A 23188-nucleotide genomic window follows, 5' to 3' on the forward strand; every position below is an offset into this window, starting at 1 on the left:
CTCATTGGAAAATACGAAACCTATCTACAGATAACTGAAGCTATAGCAGAGATAAAGTAATGGAGGTGTTGGAGGTTACATGTCAAATTTGGATGAGAAACTTCATGACGACAAGCTAGCCTCTGCAAACACACAATTTAACGACCCCTATTGTTACCTTCTTACAACCTCTTACAATGTTGGTACATCTAGTTATAAAGTTTTTTGACGTTTTAGATAGTTGTTACAACTTGTTAGAATGCTGACAATGTTTTACCTTCGTCGTGTGTTTGGCAGGGTAGGTACCAACAGCTGCACCATCTGCATATACTGTCATTGATAATTAGACTCACCTCTCAGCTTCCAGTGGTGAATCCTGAGGTCATAATATATTGCTCAGCTTTCATAGTCTCCTCTACACCCTCAGATCTTGAGTAAGACTTTGGACACTCGGACTCTTCTCACATATATCTTTCACGAATAGGAAGAGTGATAATTAGTAATAATTAATACTATTATTATAATAACTAGCTGTACCCGGCCACAGCAACCTTCTCTGGTCTCCAAGTTTTCCCATTCCCCATCACCTCATCCTCCCAACCATTCTCCACTCCTCCGTCCCCTCGTCCTTTCCACTATTGCCTCCCCTCCCCCGTCCTTGTGTCCTCCCCAACATCCCACACTTCAGCGTCTGCTAGTCCTCCTAACCATTCCCCACTTCACCATTCCCTCCTCCTTCCCACCATCTCCCACTCCCTTATCCCCTCATTCTCCCTACCATTCAACCCTCTCCCATCCCCTCGTCCTTTCCACCAACCCCCCCTCCTCTGTCCCCTTGTCCTCACCACCATTCTCCATTCCCCTGTCCCTTCGTCCCCAACTCCCCGGTCCTCTCGTCTTCCCCACTATTACCCCCCTCCCCTGTCGCCTCGTTCTCCCCAAAATCCCCCACTCTCGTCCCCTTATCCTCCCCAACATACCCCACTCGTTCGATGCATTCCCAAACGATCTGATGTTCCCATCAGAAAATGGGAACATCAAGTGATCTGATGTTCCCATCACTTAAATATAAGAAAAACAGTTAAAAAACGAAATGAAAAACAATTAAAAAATACAGCTCAATTCCAACGCAATGTCACACAAAATAATTAAGTCAAAATGAAAATCAATCTAAATCTATGAAATTTCAATTTGTCAATGCAATCAGAAACATTGAAGTGGAATCGTAACATATTTAGTATAGCGTGTGTTGCTTTTACATGCAACAGATGGCGCTGTTGTTAAAAAAAACGAATTATTTTACCAGTCACAGATGTGGCATCTATACTTATACTAATGAAATGAACGGTATGGTAAACAACACTGCACAATTCCAATGCAATGTCACACAAAATAATTTAATCAAAACGAAAATAAATCAAAATTTATGAAAATTCAATTTATCAATGCAATCGGAAATTGAAATGGAATCGTAACATATTTAGTATAGCGTGAATTGCTATATGTGCAACAGATGGTGCTGCTTTTCAAAAAAGCATGTATGTACCTGTCACAGGTGTGGCATCTATATAGTCAGTATATAAAAGCACGCACATATTCGGATGTAACGTTGTGTCAAAATTTCAAAGGAATCGGTGAAAAACTTTCGGAGATTACAGAGCTTACGGATTACAGAGATTACGGAGCTCACAGTTCCTGCGACAGTACTGGAACCAATCGTATTGGCGTTGACCGACAGCCAGAGCATAACTCCAAAGTCTCCTGAGGCTGATGGTTGCCTACTAATTGTGATTTATATTATTATTTTGATGTATGTAACAACTGAACCAAAGGAAAATATATTTCGTATTGAGTAATTTCTTATGGAAAACTTCATACTTATTGAACTTGTCCAGGAAGAGAGGATGATGGGTAGTGATCTGGAGACCACGAGCTGCAGTCCACCAGGCAGTCCTCACTATCCTAGCTCCTGAGGCACTGTACGGCAGGTTCACATACACGCTCAAACTAACATCACAATGCCTGATTAAACATGGAAAGAATCGATTTTTGTGATTAAGTTGCTGTGTGTGTGTGGTTCTGTTAACCTAACTGTATAATATATACCCATTCCTCGTGATCACAAAGTGTAAATATCTATGAACATTAAAAATGAGATTATTACAGTTAGGTTTCTGGATATAATTAGAAATTAACGATTGTGTTTAATATAGTTTAATTCTCAATGCTATTGTTTAGAAATAGTCTCTAACAATAAAGATTTTAAATCAGTTATTTAGCACTACTGTTATGAAGCAATACAGTTTGGGAGCAAATGTTAGAAATTGATGTTAAAGAATGACAGGTGCTCTGAGCAAGAGAGAGTTGAGCTTGCTCCTTTAAATTTTTTTTGTTATAATTGGTCCTTTGCAGATAAATATCTTGCAAATCAACAGTCCAAAACCACGAGGTAGAAAAAAAGTATATCACTGAGTTTAAAATATTGACCCACCGGAAGTTGTTTGAAAAAAATTGTAATCTTTCACATATTTTGTGTTAAATGGAATCAATTCTAATGTTATAAAGTTGACTTTCTCTTGCAGGAAGAGAATCAGTATTATTACCTCTGATTATATGTTTTACCTAGGAAACTCTGATGATTCATCCAAGACAAGCACCATTGCATTCATCATGGAGAAGGTCCAGTGAGAGCTCAGAAGGCCCTGCAGGTGGTGGAGGTGGAGGCGGGTGACGACCAGGAGCCTCGTCGACCACACCAGGAGGCGGCCCTTGAGGGACCAGTGGGCGAAGGCGGCCAGGAAGGCGAGGTCGTCGCTCACCACCACCACCGTCACACACCACGACGCTTGTCGCACCTGTTGACGGCAACATGATAGATGTTATGTGTGAGTGACCTGCCCGCCTCACTTGTGATATGAGAGTGACCTGCCCACCTCAGTAATAATGTGTGAGTGACCTACCCACCTCAGTAATGATGTGAGAGTGACCTACCCGCCTCAGTAATAATGTGTGAGTGACCTGCCCGCCTTAGTACTGATGTGAGAGAGACTTACTCGCCTTAGTACTGATGTGAGAGAGACTTACCCGCCTTAGTACTGATGTGAGAGAGACTTACTCGCCTTAGTACTGATGTGAGAGAGACTTACCTGCCTTAGTACTGATGTGAGAGAGACTTACCCGCCTTAGTACTGATGTGAGAGAGACTTACCCGCCTTAGTACTGAAGTGAGAGAGACTTACCTGCCTTAGTACTGATGTGAGAGAGACTTACCCGCCTTAGTACTGATGTGAGAGAGACTTACCCGCCTTAGTACTGATGTGAGAGAGACTTACCCGCCTTAGTACTGATGTGAGAGAGACTTACCCGCCTTAGTACTGATGTGAGAGAGACTTACCCGCCTTAGTACTGATGTGAGAGAGACTTACCCGCCTTAGTACTGATGTGAGAGACTTACCCGCCTTAGTAGTAATAGGGAAATTGACGACGAAAAGGATCCCCTCCATACACTGAGATGGATAACTGATGGATGCGCGTGATCTATTTGCAGCGTTATCGTGAAGGTGTGCAATGTCACTCTGAACAACTAATCACTCTGACCAACTAAGTCACTCAAAAACTAAGACTCACTGAAAAATAAACTAACTCACACTGAAAAAACTTAACTGATAAACAAGCTACTCTGAAAAACAAACTCCCTCAAAGACAAAAATATCTCACACTGAAAAAAATGTTCCTTGGAAAAACTAAATTACTCTGAAAACTCTGATAAACTTATAAAAAAAACTATCAGACTTAGTCACTCTGAAAACTTACTTATACTGAAAAACTAAGTCACCTTGAAAAACTCACTCAGTTCAATTAAGTCAGTCAGAAAATACTGTCACTTTGAAAACTTAGTCACTCTGAAAAACTACCTCACTTTGAAAAACTACCTCACTCTGAAAAACTACCTCACTCTGAAAAACAACCTCACTTTGAAAAACTACCTCACTTTGAAAAACTACCTCACTCTGAAAAACTACCTCACTCTGAAAAAAATAAAAAAATCTAAGGCTCTCTGAAAAAGCTAAGTCATTCTGAAAACTAAGACAGACTGAAAAAAAACTAACTCACTCTGGAAAAAGTAAGTCACTCTGAAACCTAATTCAAACTAACACGTAACTCACTTTGATAAACTAATTTATTTTGTTATACTAATTCACTCTGATCAACTAACTCACTTTAAACAACTAACTAACCCTGTACAACTAACTCACTCTGAACAAGTACCTCACTCTGAACAGCTAACTAACCCTGTACAACTAACTCACTTTTAACAAGTACGTCACTCTGAACAGCTAACTCACTCTGTAAACTAAATCACTCTGAACAACTTATTTCGCTCTAAAAACAACAAAGTCGATCTGAAAAACTAAATCCCTCTGAAAACTAACTCACACTGAAAAACTAAGTCACTCTGAAAACTTACTGACTCTGAATAACTATATCACTCTGGAAAAGTACTACGACACACTGAAAACTAAGACAGACTGAAAAACTATGTGACTCTGGGAAGAGTAAGTCTCTCTGAAAACTAATTCACACTAAAGATGTAAGTCACTTTGATAAACTAACTCACTCTGTTATACTAACTCACTGTGATCAACTATCTCACTCTAAACAATTAACTCTGAACAACTAACTCACTCTGAACAACTAATGCACTCGGAAAAACTAATTCACTCTGAAAACTAAGTCTCTCTGTAAACTAACACACTCTCTGGAGAATGTGCACCACATTGGTGCTCTCTGATAGAAGTTAAATAGTCTTTATTCCAAACCTTATTCCACCTGTGTATTATGTTGGACAGATGCTTATATCCTTGTCTCAACTCACTATCACCCACGTATGAAGGATCTCATACATATTCATCTGGTAAGGAAGGTATTGTAGAAAGTGGTCCACCATACATTAAGTAGGCTGGACTTATTGGTACATGCTGAGTAGAGTCATCTGACATGTAATTTAATGTAATTCGATTATTCATTCTCGACTCGATTTCTGTGACAACTGTTTGGAACTCCATGAGAACTTTGTTCAGTGCATTACAGACTACAGGATGTGAACAGATATCCTGTAAACATGCTTCTCCAGCAACCAAGTTAGCTCCCTTATCTGATATCATCAGTTAAGGGCATGATCGCTGTGTGCGCAAATCTATGGAAAGCCTGTATAAATGATTTAGCAGTCATATCAGGTGATACTTCTAAGTGTGAGATTTTTTCTACGCCTACCTCCCTTAGGAGGTGGACTACAAGTTTAAAGGCTGCTCACGGCAGTTAAGCATGAGTCCAATAGAAAAAGGAAAAGCGGGAGCAAACCGCCAGGCCTCCACCACCAGGGGTGAAAACCTGTCCACAATAGGCCGCTGGCTCCTCCTAGTTAAACAGGACGTTAAAACTAATAAAGGGTAACCGACGGGTTCTCACAATCAAATATTTATATTTGATGTGGCGCTATGAATTGGAATTCGAATTCCCAAGAACAGCCGTCATATCAAGATCACATCAACATTTAATCATATAATGCAGAACACGGGTGGAAAAGAATGGTTGAAGGGTTGACATCAAAGACCGTTTTCTATAACATAACAATTTATTAATAACAAGAGACTAACTACTACATTACTGAGTTTACGTTACGTTAATGTCCATCCAGTGGCACGATAACAAACAGCTAAATAGCAACCCTTGCTGTGCGGCTGCATACTGAACTAACCTGAACACAGGTGTGCCCACTGATGACGCAATATTGCAAATAAAAAAAATATCACAGACTAAGTTACACCACAGCGAGTGGTTACGTTATTGTCCATCCAGTGGCAATTGCAACACAGCTATTCAACAGCCCCTCGAAAAATGACAGCAGGCTCCATCCTGCTGACACTTCGGGCTGACAAGTGAACTAACTGAACAATGATGCCCACTGAAGACGCAAGCATGCAATCAATAGTGTCACGGCTTCCCTGACAGCTACTCTAATCACAAGCTTAAGGGTCCTCCTTCCAAACAGGAGTGACCCCCATAACTAGGCGGGTAGTCCAACAGTGACTCCCCCTATCACAACCCAATGTGAACACTCTTTGCAACTCCCTACAAGAAGCTGCACTGTAAACAGTAAACAGAGTCAGGCAAGGTGGGATTCTAAGACACAGCTCCAGTAATCCCTAAGTTACTCTACTCTCGTCACCCGACGATAAACAAAAGAAATTACCTTAATCAATTACCACTGATTATGTGATTAATTACGTTAATTGACTGATCGCAGCAGTCAGCAACAAAGTACTACGGTGATCACAAACACTTGTCTCTCATAGACAACAACATGATGGTACTCTACGTTAATCATTAACACTTGGCTCTCTTAACACATGTCATCTTGTTAACAATAACTCAACACTCTCTTATATTACATCACACTTGACTCCTTGCAAGTATTCAGTGAGTAATTCTTAATTAAGGTCAAACGGACCACTAATTACATCCCCATTGAGTGACGTTAACTAAGCCTACCCTAACTTGGTAGCTTCTCAACAGTCTGTGTCAAAAAATTACTATAATGAGTGTTAATTACCCTAATTAACTCCGAGCAATTAATTAACTGTCACCAGGACCGATAATTAATCATACATAAATACGTCTCACTCCGCACTGCCTAAGCAGGTCTCATCAAACACTGTGAATTCACGGGAAAGGAGTTAATTACCCTAATTAACATGAGTGCAATTAATCCACTGTCCACAGACAGGATATGATTAATATAACGAGTTATGCTAGCTCCATGACCTCGCTTTACCAAGTCATATGAGTCCTCAAGACCCCAGACGTTAATTACTCCACTAATTATCATGAGCCACTAATTGCTATACCCCCGAAAGGTAATTAGTCCCGAGCAAATTCCGTTAACACAAATACTGACAGACTCTGACAGACCCTCTCCCACTACGTGAATTCATGATGAGAAGGTTAATTACATAATTAGCTAGAGTGGTCAATTAGTTGTCACATGGACAATTAATTGCTCCCGAGACGTATCTCACTCAAGCTCAACACTGTTCTCCCATAACAGCTCTCACTCACTCAACAATAAGTGTGCACCCCTTATCCAGTTAATTACCCCTTTCTAATTAACTCACTGAAGCCTTAAGTCCTCAACACAACTTAAAGAAACAAAGTAACCCCAGTGTTACATAGGTCACACTACAATGGCATGCATAACAACACAAATGCACTGCCCACATACGGTTGCGGCTACTGCAACTCGTTAATTACTGTGCCCACACAGTAATGACACACGGTTTGGCAACACACAAGAGTATGCCAATATTACTGCCCCCCTTATCTTGCAACCGTTGCAAAGGACTACTGTGAGCACACACTTACCTCAGCAAGGCAATTAACAAATCAATTGCCTGCTCTCATTAAGTACTGTGAATTCCCCTGAATAATCATAGAGGTCCCTTAAACCCTCAACACAGCTCCTAAGGCAGCAACATCGTATATCTGATAACAACACTGCACAAACCTGCAACATAATGATGCCGTCAGCATACCCCACATGCTAATGACATCATTAGGCAATCAGTCAGCAATCACATCTACTGACTCACCTCACAACACAGTACACAAAACATGCAAATGAACACATAGAAATGGCATTCACATAATCAATGAAAATTATATCACCAGATAAATGTACCTCTAACTACACAGACCTCAGGGTATCCACTGACATCTCTGCAACCTGGCCTGCCTACCTCAAATGATTATAATTTTACATGCTGGTACTTCCATAGCACTAATCCTGTCTGACCGATTATATAGAATCGACAACTGGATCATTTATATGGTAAATCTCTACACTGACCGGTTACATACCCGAGTCAGTCTACACACTTATATAAACTTTATATAACTACAGTGTGGTTCTGTGTACAACATCCATCTCCAGGTACCGCCCTACCAGTCACCTGGACGTGCCACTGACAGCTGTCACTCAGCTGCTTCCCTAGCCTGGCGGGGCTATGGGACAACATAGCTCTTATTGGGATTTCCACCGGTCCTCAACACGCTGTTACACAATGATAATTGTACTCACGTTCTTCACATCCTCATCAATCCTTTCCCTGGTCAATACCTCTTTGGCTGTAAACATTTAGCTCGCTCCTCGTGTGAGGTGTAGCCCTAGAATGTCCAGGGAAGTTGGCCAAAACATGGGGCCACCTCGTGGCCCTAGGGGTGGTCATGGGTAGCGCATGACGTTATAGCACCCCACCCGGCTGAGCTGGGGCGCGGGGTGGGTGGGGTGGGGTTTGGCCGCGCGGGTGGCCCCCCCCCCCCCCCCCCGGGCGGCGCGGCCCTGGGGTGGGCGGCGCCCACATGAGATGGATGCCTCAGCCCAGCTGGCTGGCTGGCGCTTACAGGCATACACACGTGGATGGGAGATCACTTTACACCCCATCATCAGCATGCTTGCTCGTACACTCGGGTGACAATGGCCGGTGGCGTCGCCGCCGGCCATTGTCGGCCACCACTTGGACGCCGCATGGCGGAATTCAAAGTCCAACAGGGGCCTGTAATATCACCACAATTTCACTAGGAGGCCCTGCCCATATTCCACCATTTGTCCATCAACACTAGACAGGTAAGGGGTCTCGTAGCCTGGTGGATAGCGCGCAGGACTCGTAATTCTGTGGCGCGGGTTCGATTCCCGCACAAGGCAGAAACAAATGGGCAAAGTTTCTTTCACCCTGAATGCCCCTGTTACCTAGCAGTAAATAGGTACCTGGGTGTTAGTCAGCTGTCACAGGCTGCTTCCTGGGGGTGGAGGCCTGGTCGAGGACCGGGCCGCGGGGACACTAAAGCCCCGAAATCATCTCAAGATAAGAAGGTTATTCGAACCACCTGTTACACCATGAGGCTCTGCCAGCTGCCTCATGGGTGCCCACTGTCTCTGAGGCTTTTTTACTGGTCCTTCCGTACCTCATCGGCCCCAATTCCACGCAAATTGGGCCATAACACAACCCAGGATGGTAGGAGTGCCATCCACGCTGTGTAACAAGGGAATGACAGCAATTAACGGGGTTGGAGGTGGCAGGCTACCACCTCCACCCAGCTACGTCCTCCTCCACTTGCTGTCCAGCTCAAACTAACGATTTTGCGGGCTAGGGGAACTCAAAATGCCCATATCTCCCCCCCCTCCCTACTTTGTCTTGACCAATCAGCAGGAAGCCGGCACACCACCATGGTGCCGCTTCCAATAACAGCTGTTCGCGCCAAAACTCAGCTAGGAGCAGAGATGCCTAAACCAATCACAGGCTTCACCCACCCTCAGGCGTCTCGTGACGTCACAAGGAGGGGGAGGCCTAAAGACAGTGGCGCAATGTCTCAGATGGTGGGGGGGAACGTTCACCCCTCTGTCCTCCCCCCCTCTAAAACCGTTGGAAGTCAAGTACCTACCAACACCACTTCACTCTCAACTCCCATCCTATTTTCACAGAAACAGGAAAAGTCCTGTAATTCTCTCTACAGAGCAATCACAGACTTCTGACTAGTCACAAATGATAGTCCATAGCAAGAGCTTTCATCTTTCATCCAACACCCCACAAGTGTATGTTAGTTTGAAAACTTCTTGACTAGAGTCCCTAGAGCGACTAGCCTAATCTAGAAAACTAGGATAACTAGCTGAGGGAATCTACATTCCCTCACACTAAGCAAATCTATGAAAAGCCTGTATAAATGATTTAGCAGTCATATCAGGTGATACTTCTAAATGTATTGCCCTAGTAGTTGCACAACAGGTAAAAAAGAGATATACGGGTTTGTGGGTCGTCCATCTTGTGAACCTGTACAAGTGATCGCCGCTGTGCAATTGACTCAACTCATTTCGAAAGGTCGTAAATGTATCTCTTTAATGTATGTACATTTAATGTAAATGTTAATGCATCTGTAAACTCTCTCTTTAGGGAGTGGAGGAGGACTTGGGTACGGTCAAACTCTTGTGTCGTCTCTTCAGCATATCACACATTCTTTTAAAATCCTTTTAACAGACTGTCGTCTTTGGGGGATCCAATATCGTTGTCTGATTGAGGCGCGAGTATCAAGGATTCCAGCATGATGTGTATAGTTTTGATGTGTATGAAGCACAATCAACCTTGTGATCCAATGTTTTTTTTGGTAAAAGCCATGGATGGACTGTTTTTAAATATATCTGTGTGCTGCTTCAGCCTACCTCCACAACGTAGAATGTTATGAATTTGGTCAATCCAGTCCCAGGTTTTGAACCAATTTGTTAGGGACATTTTCTAATTCTTCCCCATAGGTGTTTCTTTGGGCTTGTAATTCCCAAAAATTAATTACTCCTGGAAAGGTATATTTTATTATCTTCAAGAGAAAAAGAAACACCAACTGTGTGTCTTTATCAGCTTTCTCAGTGAAGAGAAAGTCTATGATCTTTCTTTAAATTTTTATTATATTAAGTAATTTACTTAATAAAGTAATTAATTAACTTTAAGGATCATAGTCTATGATCCTGGCCACTGGTTCTTAAATTGCAGTCATGGTTTGTGTCATTATGACCTGTGACTTTTGTTCTGGCCAACTAGCCTTAACTAACCATGAGGCCCATGTTGCCAAATATCAGCCTTTAAAAAAGCTTCATCTTCATTCCTATTGACAAAAAATCAACTGGATTGTTCTTTGTTGGGACATGTAAAAATCTAAAGCCCGCAGAAAGATCTCTAATTTCTGCAACTCGATCGCTTACATAAAGCATAGGATTGTTGTTATTCCTCACCCATTGTAAGACTGCTTCATTATCACACCACATCTGTGATATTTATGGTAGGCAAGGTTTGTTTAATATGCATTGCTAAACGTGTACCGGTAAGCAGTGCTGTTAGCTCCAGTGTGGTAAAGTTGTTTTCTTTAATGGAGCTACTCTTGCTTTTCCTGTTATTAAATGGGATTTATTGAGTAACAAAGTAAGCACAAGTCCCATAGGTTCTAACTGAAGCATCTGTAAAGACATGCAATGTCACTGCAACACCTTCGTCGATTACTTGTCTCAGAAAGGTTATCTGCTCGAATAAGGCTTGTTCAGCAGCTACCTCTTTCCACGCTGTTTGTATCTCACGAGGGGGCCTGAGTATTCTGTTTGTTAGTATCCTGGCCTGGGAGGATTTGCTGGGCGCAAATCCTTATCTGCAGCCTCTGTTTAAATCAACAATAAAATTGGTACTAGGGTGTAAAAACGATTCTTCGCGGGGGTCGTATTCCAGGGAACATAGGATTAAGGACTTGCCCAAAAACGCTATGTGTACTAGTGGCTGTATACGAATGTAAGATCTCTTGTATATATCTATCTATATAAATAAAAATGGAAATGTTCAAATCCACAAGGATTGTGACGAGGATTCGAACCTGCGTCTGAGAGCATCCCAGACACTGCCTTAATCGACTGCTTAATAGGGATGCTCTCGGACGCAGGTTCGAATCGTCGTCACGGCCCTTGTGGATTTGTTCATTTGATGCATCACGCAATTGTGATTTCTGTGTGTAATGGAAATGTTCGTTTGTTCAAAATCGCTAATCTCTGACAGTTCTTCACCGATTGCTTTGAAATTTTCATGCAATGTTCTATTCGTATCCGAGCAATTTTTTTTTATATACATACTATATTGATGTGACATTTTTGACGGAAAAAACATGCATTTTTGAAAAACTGTGTTTTTCATGTGAGGGGAAATCTTCGAAACCTCTTTACCGAATGCTTTGTAATTTTGACACGACGTTGCATTCGAATAGGCCCGTGTTTTTATATATCTACTATATACATGCCTTATCTGTGACAGGAAAAAACTTGCTGTTTTTGAAAAACAGCGCTATCTGTTGAACGTAAGAGCAACACACGCTGTAATCTCACAAAGTTCTTCACCGATTGCTTTAAAATTTTGACACAACGTTCCATTCGCATATGCGCGTGTTTTTATATACCTACTATATAGATGCCACACTTGTGACAGATAAAATTTTTTTTTTTTTCAAAACCAGCGCCATCTGTTGCACGTAATAGCAACAAACACGCAATACTAGATATGTTACGAATACCATTTCAATGTTTCCGATTGCATTGATAAATTTAATTTTCATAGATTTCGATTTATTGAAATATTTTGTGTGACATTGTGTTGGAATTGAGCTGTGTTGTTCACCATACCGTTCATTTCATATGTATAAATGCCACACTTGTGACAGGTAATTGTTTTTTTTTCAGAAATAGCGCAATCTGTTGCACGTAAGAGCCACACAAGCTATACTAAATATGTTACGATTCCAATTCAATGTCTTCGATTGCATTGACAAATTAAATCCTTCTACAATTCGATTTATTTTCATTTTGATTTAATTATTTTGTGTGACATTGCAGTGGAACTGAGATATGTTGTTTACCATACCGTACATTTCGTGAGTATAAGTATCGATGCCACACCTGTGAGAAGTAAAAACATGATTTAAAAAAAAAAACAGCGCCATCTGTTGCACATAAGAGCAACTCACGCTATTCTAAATATGTTTTGATTCCATTTCAATGTTTTTGATTTCATTGATAAATTGAATTTTCATAGATTTCGAATTATTTTCATTATTATTTAATTATTTTGTGAGACATTGCATTGGAATTGAGCTTTGGTGTTTACCATACTGTTCATTTCGTGTGTATAGTATATATTTTATTTCATTTCGTTTTTAATTGGTTCCTTATATTTCAGTGATAGGGAACATCAGATCATTTGGGAATGCTTCAGATGAGGGAGTGGGGAATGGTGGGGAGGACGAGGGGATGGAAGTGGGGGATGGTGGGAAGGACGAGGGGAAAGAGGAGGGGGTAATGGTGGGGAGGACGTGAGAACGGGGTAGTTGGGGAGGTGGGGAAGAGGGGACAGGGGGAATGAAGATTGGTGGGGGAGGACAAGGGGACAGGGAAGTGGGGGATGGTGGGGAGGACGAGGGGATTGGGAAGGGGGGGGGGATGGTAGGGAGGACGAGGAGAAGGAGGAGTGGGAGATGGAGCAGAGGACGAAGGGACAGTGGAGTGGGGAATGGTTAGAAGAACGAGGGGATGGTGGAGTGGTGGATGGTGGGGGAAGACTTAGGGATGTGGGAGGGAGGAAATGATGGGAAGGACTTATGGATGAGGGAGGGAGGAAATGATGGGGTGGACGAGGGGACGGGGGAGTGGGGAATGGTTGGGAGGACGAGGGGACAGGGGGAGTGAGGAATGGTTGGGAGGACTGAGAGACAGGGGGACGGTTGCTGTTGCTGTGCCACAGCAACATGTGGCCGGGTACAGCTAGTAAATAAATAAAATAAATAAATAAATAAAGGTAACGGACTATCCCATCTTACCTTAGTCTTCCAGGCTTCTTGCACCAGTAGACGTCCTTTGATAGTCATTGGACTTAACAGTCCTAAGGAGCCAAAAACTTTGCTAATTTGTGACAATAAGTCCCTCTTGGTGACTGCAGGAGCTCACTGGTATTAACCTGTCATAATATCAGAGGCGATAACCCATCCAACACCCAATACCTTTAGCTTCTGAGGTACGAGATATTCTGGGTAATCTCTCTGAATTTGTTTGTTTAATTCTTCATTGTTGGAGGCCAATGACTGCAATGGCATATTAGCTCTTTAAATTTCATGATTAGCCTCTCTGTAAATTTCTGATAGTTTGGTTTTACTGTTAGCTGTTGCTTGGAAATTATAAACATATAGATTTTGGTTGATTTCAACCTTGTAAGGACTATCTGAGTTCTTTAAATGTGTGTCCAATGTTGCTTGTAACAAAAATGGATTTGATGTTTCTCCGAAGAATACACTTGAAAAATGATGTCGCTATACGACTTTCAATGTCTTCTGGATTTTCAACCCACAAAAATTTGGTGAAGTTACGATATTCTTCCAGTAATCCTAATGTTAAGAAGACTTTACTGATGTCTGATGTATAGGCAAATTTATTGACCCTAAACATCAGCAGTAAGTCATGCAATTTCTCTGTTAATCTTGGAACTGTTTGCAGACAATCATTAAGACTTGCTGTCTGTGAGTATTGTTTGGCACTACAGTTAAAAACAATCCATAAAGGAGTAATTAATGATTGTTTGGCAACAGAATAGTGAGGTAGATAATGACCTACTTTTAAGTTGTCATTAGGTGCTACGTCTATGAAATTATTAGCTAGTTGCTGGATAATAATCTTATGGTAAAGCTTTAAATGTTTTGGATTTTTGCTAAGTTTGGTAACTTGTGACTTAAACTGGTTTAAAGCCATATTGTAATTTATTGGTAAGATTTTGTGATTAATTGTCCATGGTAATCTGACCCAGTATTGTCCACCATGGTATTGTACAGTTTCCAAGTACTGTTTGTATGCCCAAGTATCATCTGGGCTTGGCGGCTCAGGAATAATTTCGATAGTATCTAGGTCCCACAGTTTATGGGCTGACTCCAGTCTGTCATCAATCATGTGACTGATTTCTAGGTGTGATTGTTCTTGGCCTAGTCATGCTACTATGACAGTTTCTTAATGATTCTGTTCCACAGGAATTTTTGTCTCAAAGTACTGGCCCAGACAATAACTTTCCTCCTGCAGATTCTAACAAGTACATTCCTAACATTTTTATGTTTCCCCAAGAGAAATTTGTGGTAGTTATCATCACCCAAAAGAATGTCGATATCTGTTATGTAGTCAGAGTTTTTCTCGGGATCTGCTAAAATAATCCCTATTTGTTTAAGCAATCATGCTGTGGTACTGAGATCAGTAATTTGTAGGTATGTCGGCATTTATTTTACAACACTAGCCTTATATATTTTCCTAGAAGAACTAAGAGTTTTACCACTCTGTATTCTTGGTCAGCTGTGCTGGTAAAAAATTCGGAAATGTTTAGAGTGACTGTACAGTCACAAGTTGTAGATTATCTACAAGTTTCTTTGTGATAAAAACTTCTCTGGGAACCCTGATCAAACAATCCTTGAGTATGGATCTGGGTTCCTTTATTATGTTATTATTTTCGGGGTATGTAAATCAGCTGCTGCAGCAAATTTTGTTATCAATGTGTTTACATCATTTAGTACCCTACAGAATTGTACTGTTGCTGAGGCTGTTTTCTCCAGTTTGGGTTTTGTGGATTGATTAGCATTGCTACTAGATTCACCACAAAGAACCATAAAGTGCCGATCCTTCCCAGAACTTTTACAGATTCTTGGCTCAGTTGCACAATGTTGTAGGATTATGCTTTCTCAAGCAATGTGTACATCAATTAGATTGTTTCAACTGATTAATTTTGCTGGGATAGTCAGTATTTTTAGGACACTGATACGTCAAATTAATTTTTTCACAGGATAAGCATTTTGTCCAGTTTGTTGCATAGAAGCATAAATACCTATGCTACTTTGCTTTTATTTTATTGTTGCATTTTGTTGTTGCTTTGGCTTTGTGCCATTATTTGGCTATTTTTTGTTTTGTCCGAGGAGACTTGTGTGATCTTTTAATAAACTTTAAATGTGTTATGTGTCCTCAGATGGGTGACAACTGTCTTTAAGCCATCAAATATATCTCGAAGAGATAATATATCTGTAATAAAAGTGCTGTATCTGTCGCATCTGGTTGGAGCTATTGAAGTACCAGATAGATGCTCGCTTGACTGTTATTGTTTTGGTGACGAGCAAATCAGCTGTGACTCACATGTATACAGGTCGGTGTAATGTACTCTTTTATTTTCTGTTTGTTCCAGCTTTAGGTCATATGAAGTTTGCTTATTATTGTAGTGAAGAGCCGGATAGGGAGCCGGTCGGCCGAGCGGACAGCACGCTGGACTTGTGATCCTGTGGTCCTGGGTTCGATCCCAGACGCCGGCGAGAAACAATGGGCAGAGTTTCTTTCACCCTATGCCCCTGTTACCTAGCAGTAAAATAGGTACCTGGGTGTTAGTCAGCTGTCACGGGCTGCTTCCTGGGGGTGGAGGCCTGGTCGAGGACTGGGCCGCAGGGACACTAAAAAGCCCCGAAATCATCTCAATATAACCTCAGGAAGAAGAGACAGTGCTTAGACTATATATATGTATTGTACATTATATGGTCTCGTATTATTGCAGGATGTACCTGCACTGTAATTATTTGATCAATAAAGCCTCAAGTTTGGTAATGCATTTGCTTACTTCAATTTATTGAACAAATAATTCAGCTAGTGAGCATGGAGTGGTTCTTACAATCCGTGTGGTTTGATACTGACCCAAATTTCACCAACGCCACTCAAAAATGACATCACAGGCTCAAGACATAAAAAAAATTAACTTTTGCAGTATGACAAACTACTCTTACCATGGACATGCTGGATCTCCTGATAAACTGCGTTTCTCCACACGTGTACGACTATACATAGCTTACTGCATTACATATGATGCAGCTGTGAAATCCCTAACGGAATTGTTTGTGAAGTCCAAGAATGAAGTATTCACAAGACACGTGCTTGCAACACGACGACAAGAACCCGATGAGTCGCTTGACCAGTTTCTTCAGGCATTAAAATTATTATGTAAATATTGTCAGTTCAAAGCCTTGACTGCTACATAAGCTTGTGATAACTATGTGAGAGATATTTCCATTAATGGGCTAGGTTCTGCCACGATAAGCGAGCACTTACTTGAAAATAAAACTTTAGACTCACAGACAGCAAATCTGTCTGTAAGTGATTAGTTACAGGGAGTAACAGACTCACACTCTAGAAACGGCACAGATACTTTCCAACTCTTATGTTCATTCAGAGGCTATAAATGCAGCTGTGACACACTCATTAGACCTGGATGGCTCAGGAGGACAAGAAATTGTAGAAGAGAAAATTGAAATATTTTCCACAGCTACAACTAGTGGTTTAAGGTGCTTCTTTTGTGGTTACACTTGACAACCTTGCGATCTGTCCAGCTAGGGATGCTCTGTGTATGATTTGCAAGGAAAAGGGGTCATTATGCTAAGGTCTGCCGATCTCTGAAACAGACTACCAGCGTTTCAAACACTCAACATTCATCTGCTATGATTACTACTTTAGCTGGGACTTCACCCTTATGCCTCAATAAATCATTGCTTAGCTTTAAGATCAATGGTATTCCAGTCAGTGCACTGATTGAAACTGGTAGCTATGAGAACTTTATTCATAAGAATATTGTCAAGCAGAGCCGGCTACTCTGTCTATATACTACGGCTATATTGTCGAGCGTCAATGTTGACAGTCTCTATGGCTACTGTATCGTTTTCTTCAAAATTCCTGGGTCAGTGTTCTGTAGACATAGAATTGCAAGGAGACACTTACTATGATATGAATATCAAAGTGTTACCCGATTTGTGTGCCGATGTGATTTTGTGCCATAAATTTTTACGAAATCATTCCATGTTCGTGTTGATTTTTGGAGTAAATAGGCCTCTCCTTAGAATCTTTGGAGTAGCTGCCATCAAAGCACCTGCTCCATAGCAATTGGGTAATTTAGCACCAGACTGCAAGCCGATTGTTGTTAAAGCCAGACGCTGTTCAGAGGCTGACAAGATGTTTATTGAATCTGAGACCGAACGGACGGTGTGTGAAGAAATAATTAGGCACAGTAATTCTCCATGGAGAGCCCAGGTATTAGTAACTAAAGAAGAAAAATCACAAGAAAATAATGGATGTTGATTATTCACAAACAATAAACTGATTCACCCGGCTGGATGCCTATCCCTTACCCCATGTATAAAAGACTGTGAATAATGTTACTAGATTAAAGTATATAGCACGCTGGAATTGAGAAGTGTTTACCATCAAGGGTATCTAAAAGAAGAAACAGAACCCTATACAGCTTTCGAAGCTTGTGGAAAGCTTTTTTGAATTTAATCTTATTCCTTTTGGGATCAATAATGGAGTGGCCAGTTTTCAAAGAATAATTGATGGCATCCTCGAGAAAAATGGTGCGGAGGGTACCAATGCTTATGTAGATGATGTTTGTGTGTGTGGAGATTCGGAAGAATGCCATGATAAAAATCAGAAGCATTTTATGGACGTTGCAAAAAGTAATAACCTGACCCTGAATCTTAAAAATGTAGTTTTCGACTCCGGTCTATAAAAGTATTGGGATACTTTAAACAATAAGGGGAAATTAGACCTGACCCGGAATGCTTCAAGCCACTGTTAAAACTTCCACTACGAAGCGACACAGGATTTTTACACAGAATGATTGCTCATTACTCCCATTGGGTGCTGGTGTTTTCTGAAAAGATCTGTCCCCTCTCTCATGCCAGTGGTTTTCCCTTATCTACTGCAGCTGCAAAAGCATTTGAAGGATTATAACGAGACATTGCTAAGTCAGTTGTTCGAGCAATCAACCTATCAACTCCTTTCGCAGTAGAAATTGATACTTCAGATCATGCCATTGCCCCTAACCTACCCGCCTCAGTAGTGATGTAGGAGTAACCTTCACGCCTTAGTAGTGATGTGAGAGTGGATTAAACGCCTCAGCAATGATGTGAGAGGGACCTTCCTACGTCAGTAGTTATATGAGAGATGACCTTACCGCCTCAGTAGTGAACCGAGAGTGACCTTCTTGCCTCAGTAGTGTTGACAAAGTGAATTTCTCTCATCAGTAGTGATGTAACAATGACCTTCCCGCCCAAGTAGTTACATGAGTGTGACCTACCCACCTCAGTATTGACGCCAGAGTGGCATGTATGTGTGACATTAGTAATGTGGGAGGGACCTGTGTGTGTGTGTGTGTGTGTGTATGTGTGTGTATTCACCTAGTTGTATTTGCGGGGGTTGAGCTTTGCTCTTTCGGCCCGCCTCTCAACTGTCAATCAACTGCTTACTAACAACTACTATTTTTTTTTTTCTCTCTCTCTCTCTCCACACCACCAACACACACACACGCACCCCAGGAAGCAGCCCGTGACAGCTGACTAACTCCCAGGTACCTATTTACTGCTAGGTAACAGGGGCATTCAGGGTGAAAGAAACTTTTCCCATTTGTTTCTGCCTCGTGCGGGAATAGAACCCGCGCCACAGAATTACGAGTCCTGCGCGCTATCCACTAGGCTACGAGGCCCCTATCCATCCTTCAGAGCAGGAGAGCTTGCTGAAATAGAGGGAATACAGAAAACATATACGGCACGCATAGATGCGATAAAGCACCTAAATTATTGGGATCGTCTCAAAGCCCTCCAAATGTACTCACTAGAAAGAAGACGAGAGAGATATCAAATAATATATACCTGGAAGATACTGGAGGGCCAAGTACCAAATCTACACAGTAAAATAACAACGTACTGGAGTGAACGATATGGAAGAAAATGCAGAAGAGAACCAGTGAAGAGCAGAGGTGCCATAGGCACAATCAGAGAACACTGTATAAACATCAGAGGTCCCCGGTTGTTCAACACCCTCCCAGCAAGCATAAGAAATATTGCCGGAACAACTGTGGACATTTTCAAGAGGAAACTAGATTTATTCCTCCAAGGAGTGCCGAACCAACCGGGCTGTGGTGGGTATGCGGCCCTGCGGGCCGCTCCAAGCAACAGCCTAGTGGACCAAACTCTCACAAGTCAAGCCTGGCCTCGGGCCGGGCTTGGGGAGTAGAAGAACTCCCAGAACCAAGCATAAGAAATATTGCCGGAACAACTGTGGACATTTTCAAGAGGAAACTAGATTTATTCCTCCAAGGAGTGCTGGACCAACCGGACTGTGGTGGGTATGTGGCCCTGCGGGCCACTCCAAGCAACAGCCTAGTGGACCAAACTCTCACAAGTCAAGCCTGGCCGGGCTTGGGGAGTAGAAGAACTCCCAGAACCCCATCAACCAGGTATCAACCAGGCTACGAGGCCCCTGTGTGTGTGTGTGTGTGTGTGTGTGTGTGTGTGTGTGTGTGTGTGTGTGTGTGTGTGTGTGTGTCTGTGTGTGTGTGTGTGTTTGCGTGTGTATGTGTGTGTGTGTGTGTGTGTGTGTGTGTGTGTGTGTGTGTGTGTGTGTGTGTGTGTGTGTGTGTGTGTGTGTGTGTGTTGTGTGTGTGTGTGTGTGTGTGTGTGTGTGTGTGTGTGTACTCACCTAATTGTGCTTGCGGAGGTTGAGCTCAGGCTCTTTGGTCCCGCCTCTCAACCGTCAATCATCAGGTGTACAGGTTCCTGAGCCTATTGGGCTCTATCATATCTACACATGAAACTGAATGTGTGTGTGTGTGTGTGTGTGTGTGTGTGTGTGTGTGTGTGGGTGTACTCACCAAATTAAACTCACCTAATTGTGTTTGCAGGCGTTGAGCTCTGGCTCTTTGGTCCCGCCTCTCAACCGTCAATCATCAGGTGTACAGGTTCCTGTGTCTATTTCGCTCTATCATATCTACACTTGAAACTGAATGTGTGTGTGTGTGTGTGTGTACTCACCTAGTTGTACTCACCTAGTTGTGTCTGCAGGATCGAGCATTGACTCTTCGATCCCGCCTTTCGAGCATCGGTTGTTTACAGCAATGACTCCTGTCCCATTTCCCTATCATACCTGGTTTTAAAATTATGAATAGTATTTGCTTCCACAACCTGTTCCTGAAGTGCATTCCATTTTCCCACTACTCTCACGCTAAAAGAAAACTTCCTAACATCTCTGTGACTCATCTGAGTTTCAAGCTTCCAACCATGTCCCCTCGTTCTGTTACTATTCCGTGTGAACATTTCGTCTATGTCCACTCTGTCAATCCCTCTGAGTACCTTATACGTTCCTATCATGTCCCCCCTCTCCCTTCTTCTTTCTAGCGCCGTAAGGCACAGTTCTCTCAGGCGCTCCTCATACCCATCCCTCGTAGCTCTGGGACGAGTCTCGTTGCAAACCTCTGAACCTTTTCCAGTTTCATTATATGCTTCTTCAGATGGGGACTCCATGATGAGGCGGCATACTCTAAGACTGGTCTCACGTAGGCAGTGTAAAGCGCCCTAAATGCCTCCTTACTTAGGTTTCTGAATGATGTTCTAACTTTTGCCAGTGTAGAGTACGCAGCTGTCGTTATCCTATTTATATGTGCCTCAGGAGATAGATTAGGTGTTACATCCACCCCCAGGTCTCTTTCGCGCAGTCGTCACAGGTAGGCTGTTCCCCTTCATTGTGTACTGTTCCTTTGGTCTCCTATCTCCTAGTCCCATTTCCATAACTTTACATTTGCTCGTGTTGAATTCCAGTAGCCATTTCTCTGACCATCTCTGCAACCTGTTCAGGTCCTCGTGGAGGATCCTGCAATCCTCATCTGTCACAACTCTTCTCATCAACTTTGCGTCATCCGCAAACATCGACATGTAGGACTCTACGCCTGTAAACATGTTGTTAACATATACAAGAAATAGAATTGGTCCCAGCACCGATCCTTGTGATACTCCACTTGTTACTGTTCACCAGTCCGACTTCTCGCCCCTTACCCTAACTCTTTGGCTCCTTCCTGTTAGGTAGTTCCTTATCCATGCTAGGACCTTTCCCCCCACCCCCGCCTGCCTCTCGAGTTTGAACAGCAGTCTCATGTGCGGTACTATATCAAAGGCTTTTTGGCAGTCCAGAAATATGAAGTCTGCCCAACCAGCTCTGTCCTGTCTTATTCTCGTTATTTTATCATAGAATTTCAGAAGGTTTGTTAGGCACGATTTCCCTGTCCAGAACCCATGTTGATGTTTGTTCACAAACTTAATGTTCTCCAGGTGTGCAACCACTCGTAGCCTAATTATTCTTTCCAGTATTTTACAGGGGATGCTTGTCAGTGATACAGGTCTATAGTTAAGTGCCTCCTCCCTATCACCTTTCTTGAGGATCGGAACGACATTTGCCTTCTTCCAGCAACTAGGCAATTATCCCGACATAAGTGACTCAATAAAGATCATTGCCAGAGGCACGCTGAGGGCCTGCGCTGCTTCTTTTAGTATCCACGGTGATACTTTGTCTGGTCCAACTGCTTTAGTTGCATCTAGAGTTCTCAACTGTTTCATTACCTCCTCTGCTGTCACCTCTATATCTGATAGTCTTTCATCTAGGGTAACCCCTTCCAACAATGGGAGCTGCTCAGGCTCGGTAGTGAACACTCCATGGAAACTGGCATTCAGTGCCTCGCAGATTTCCTTGTCACTTTCAGTATATGCCCCCTCTGTCTTCCTTAGTCTTGTCACTTGGTCGTTCACCGACATTTTTCTTTTTATATGACTGTGTAGTAACTTAGGTTGTTTTTTCGCTTTGATTGCAATATCGTTCTCATAGTCCCTTTCCGATGTTCGTCTTATGTTAATGTAATCGTTCCTAGCTCTGTTGTATCTGATCCTGTTGTCCTCTGTCCTTTGTCTTCTGTACTTCCTCCACTCCCGCCTGCTGGCCATTTTTGCTTCCTGACACTGTCAATTAAACCATGGGTTATTATTTTATTACTTCTTATTTTTTCCCTTTACTGTTGGTATAAATCTCTCTTCGGCCTCCTGGCATTTCTGTATGACTAGGTCCATCATATCTTGGACTGTTTTTCCTCTAATTTCTTCCTCCCACTGCACTTCACCCAGATAGTTCCTTATCCTCTTATAGTCCCCTTTCCTGTAGTCAACTCTCCTTTCCCAGATCTCTTGTCCCATGGTCATAAGTTTGAATTCCATCATGTAGTCAAAGACTAGGACACAATGGTCACTGGCCCCTACAGGTATTTCATGCTCTAAATTCTCAATATCTTCTACGTTCTGGGTGAAAATCAGGTCTAATAGGCTCGGTGCATCTCCTCCTCTTTCCCTTGTGTCTTCCTTCACATGTTGTGTTAGGAAATTCCTGTCCATAACATCTACTAATTTTGCTCCCCACGTTTCGTCCCCTCCATGGGGATTCCTTGATTCCCAATTTATCTCTCCATGATTTAGGTCCCCCATGATCAGCAGCTTCGCTCTCATTCTGTGGGCTAGTGTTGCTGCCTTCTGCAGTTCATCTATACATGCCTTGTTGTTGTCATCATACTCCTGCCTGGGTCTTCTACTGTTTGGTGGGGGATTGTAGATTACCAAGATCACAATCTTCCTCCCATCTACTGTCAGAGTTCCATGTATGAAGCTTGTGCACTCATTGGTAACTCGATTTCCCAGGTCTTCAAACTTCCATTTCCGCTTT

General features: G+C 42.3%; 1 protein-coding gene across 1 annotated transcript in view; it reads right to left on the reverse strand.

Moving 5' to 3' along the window:
- LOC123767225 (ionotropic receptor 21a-like) overlaps positions 1 to 23188 on the reverse strand; it is a 277510-nt gene that overhangs the window by 130096 nt on the left and 124226 nt on the right. The window contains exons 4-5 of the mRNA XM_069304699.1: positions 2602 to 2834; positions 1858 to 1986 (exon numbers count right to left, since the gene is read on the reverse strand). Coding sequence (XP_069160800.1) covers positions 1858 to 1986; positions 2602 to 2834 — 362 coding nt within the window. The remainder of the gene's footprint in view (positions 1 to 1857; positions 1987 to 2601; positions 2835 to 23188) is intronic.

Source organism: Procambarus clarkii, chromosome 53, assembly GCF_040958095.1.
Source record: "Procambarus clarkii isolate CNS0578487 chromosome 53, FALCON_Pclarkii_2.0, whole genome shotgun sequence".
Lineage (NCBI taxonomy): Eukaryota > Metazoa > Arthropoda > Malacostraca > Decapoda > Cambaridae > Procambarus > Procambarus clarkii.